The 2,419-nt window shown below is 38.2% G+C and overlaps 1 protein-coding gene across 1 annotated transcript in view; it reads right to left on the bottom strand.

Moving 5' to 3' along the window:
- The window catches only part of atrx (ATRX chromatin remodeler), a 66,553-nt gene that overhangs the window by 16,289 nt on the left and 47,845 nt on the right, over positions 1 to 2,419 (bottom strand). Inside the window, exons 22-24 of the mRNA XM_016254988.1 lie at positions 1,109 to 1,217; positions 832 to 1,009; positions 511 to 702 (exon numbers count right to left, since the gene is read on the bottom strand). Of these exons, the coding sequence (XP_016110474.1) occupies positions 511 to 702; positions 832 to 1,009; positions 1,109 to 1,217 (479 nt within the window). The remainder of the gene's footprint in view (positions 1 to 510; positions 703 to 831; positions 1,010 to 1,108; positions 1,218 to 2,419) is intronic.

Genomic DNA, 2,419 nt, shown 5'->3' with positions numbered 1-2,419 from the left:
CACACACACACACACACACACACACACACACACACACACACACACACACACACACACACACACACACACACACACACACACACACACAGAGTAACCACATACATACAGTATACATGTAAAGCCATACTACATATCTAATCTAAAAAATGTTTGTATATTTAAACTATATTATCACCCTGCACTTTATACAAAGTTGGATATAGAAGTATGTTTAACTTTATCCACATACATACAAGTATACCGGTGTTGGCCAATATATACTACATAGCAAATCACAACTGCTTGATTGCTTGTAGCCCCAATCTGCTTAATAAGTGAGGCATGAGGATTTTAACATCTTGTCAATATTAACATCATGATTTTCTGTAAAGCTGCTTTGAAACGAGGCGTATTTTGAAAAGTGCTATACAAACAAATCTGATTTCAGTTGACAAATTGAGCCAAAACTCCAATAGGTTTTCTGCGGGCAAACAAAACAGAGAAAAACAGGTGGTATGAAGCGGTTTTCACCTTGGGCAGCATGGGTGTGGCCCGCTTGCTCTTCTTCTCTGAAGGATCGTCCAGCTGGTCGGGCTCAAACGCGTACAGCTCTGTCAATTCGTTCATGGTAAAGTGACGCTCAATCTGCTGCTGGTCCACAACTCTGAAGGACAGCGACTGTTTGGCGATCTGCCGGTCATAGATCTTCTCCTCCATGGTTCCCTATAGAAAGAAACATGTCCAAAAACATTACAGATCTGATCTCCCCTGTCTGTGAATAAACATGCATATTTCTACACAGAATAAACACAGCAAATACATTCATCCAAATGTCAGAACTGAATTTCTCACCTGAGCTAAAAACCTGTAGACAAACACGGTCTTCACTTGGCCAAAGCGATAGACTCTGAATATACTCTGAATGTCGTAGGATGGGTTCCATGAGGCGTCGAAAATTATGACCCTGTTTGCAGCTACCAAGTTGATCCCAAGAGAGCCAGCTCTGGTTGAGATGATGAACAATCGCCCCCTGTGGAGAAGAAGAACAAGAACACAAGTGCTTGACAATCATGGAAAAACGAGTTCAACGGTTCCTCTGTTTGCTACTCAAAAGGGAAAACATCTTTACCGAACATTACTGGTGTCATTGAACTCCTCTGCCCATTTCTTCCTGGTCATGGCGCTCGTTGAACCATCTAGACGATAGTAGTCAATGTTTCTGAACCACTTGCCCTCACCTTGAGGAAATAATAACAGCACAGCCAGTCAACAATCAAGTTCTAGCAAAGGTTTTACACAGCTGTCATCCCTGGTAGGGTTTGCTGTACATGGAGAGCTCAGGGGAAAGTATGTACCCTACATAGGTGGTAGGGCTGTGCGATATTGAAGAAAAATGCGATATGCGATACCTTGTTAAAAAATGCGATATTCAATATGCGATACAATATTGCTTAAAGTGTGAAAAATCAATTTAAATGATATTTTAAAATATTTAAAAATGAATAATATATAACCAATTTGTTTCACATTCTTTCTTGGAAAATAAAGAATCACTATAACTTCTGAAAGTGACCAGCAGTGTTTTAGCATTACTTAAAAAGTAGTGAAATAAAAAGTGATGAAAATGTAATTTAACATCAATGTGAACATACAAACAAAAAATTTATGACACTACTTTAATATAGGGCTGTCGCGATAACCGCAATATCGCAATACCGCACTATTGACGAGCAAGCCGCAGAGGAATGCAAGAACCGCAGCAACCGCGATTTTTGCGGGTTATGCCTTTCTCATTTCACACTTCATGCATGTGGACTGAATATTAAACAAGTTAGTAATGACAACATAATGGCTCCGTAGATTTGCACTTAACAAGCCTAAACAGAGTCTCTTGTCCAGTCAGATTACAACTAGGCTAACTGTTATACATAAAGGCTAACGATAGCCTAACGATTTTATTGTCAGATTTATGTTCTGTTATGTGGTGGACCGTTATTTTGTCATTCTCTTCCGTTTACTTCACTTCCTGTTTCAACGCTATTTGGTTTCGGTTTCTGAATATGACCTCATTAGTTATATCGTAACACATACACACACAGATTATATATGTGTGTGTGTGTATGGCGATAATACCGCGCTATTGAGCCACTCAAAATTACCGCAAGGGAAATTCCCCTACTTTAATATCATTGTAACTTTGCTTTCCACACACTTTAAGTACTTCTTCATATACCACAGCAAAAACTATAGTCTGAGAAAGTTCAAACATGATTAAAGGCAACTGAACATTTAGAAAAAAAAAAGAAGAAAAAAAAATTCAGATACAGACATTTAATAATTAAGTGCAAAATAACACTGCATAGTGTTCACTGTATGAATTAAATTTAGATTAATCTTTGTTATAGCTGTTTTGTTAACATTAGTGTCATATTCAGCAGCA

This window comes from Sinocyclocheilus grahami, unplaced genomic scaffold (assembly GCF_001515645.1).
Source record: "Sinocyclocheilus grahami isolate Dianchi unplaced genomic scaffold, SAMN03320097.WGS_v1.1 scaffold1300.1, whole genome shotgun sequence".
NCBI classification, from domain to species: domain Eukaryota; kingdom Metazoa; phylum Chordata; class Actinopteri; order Cypriniformes; family Cyprinidae; genus Sinocyclocheilus; species Sinocyclocheilus grahami.
This window is presented reverse-complemented; position numbering and strand designations above follow the sequence as displayed.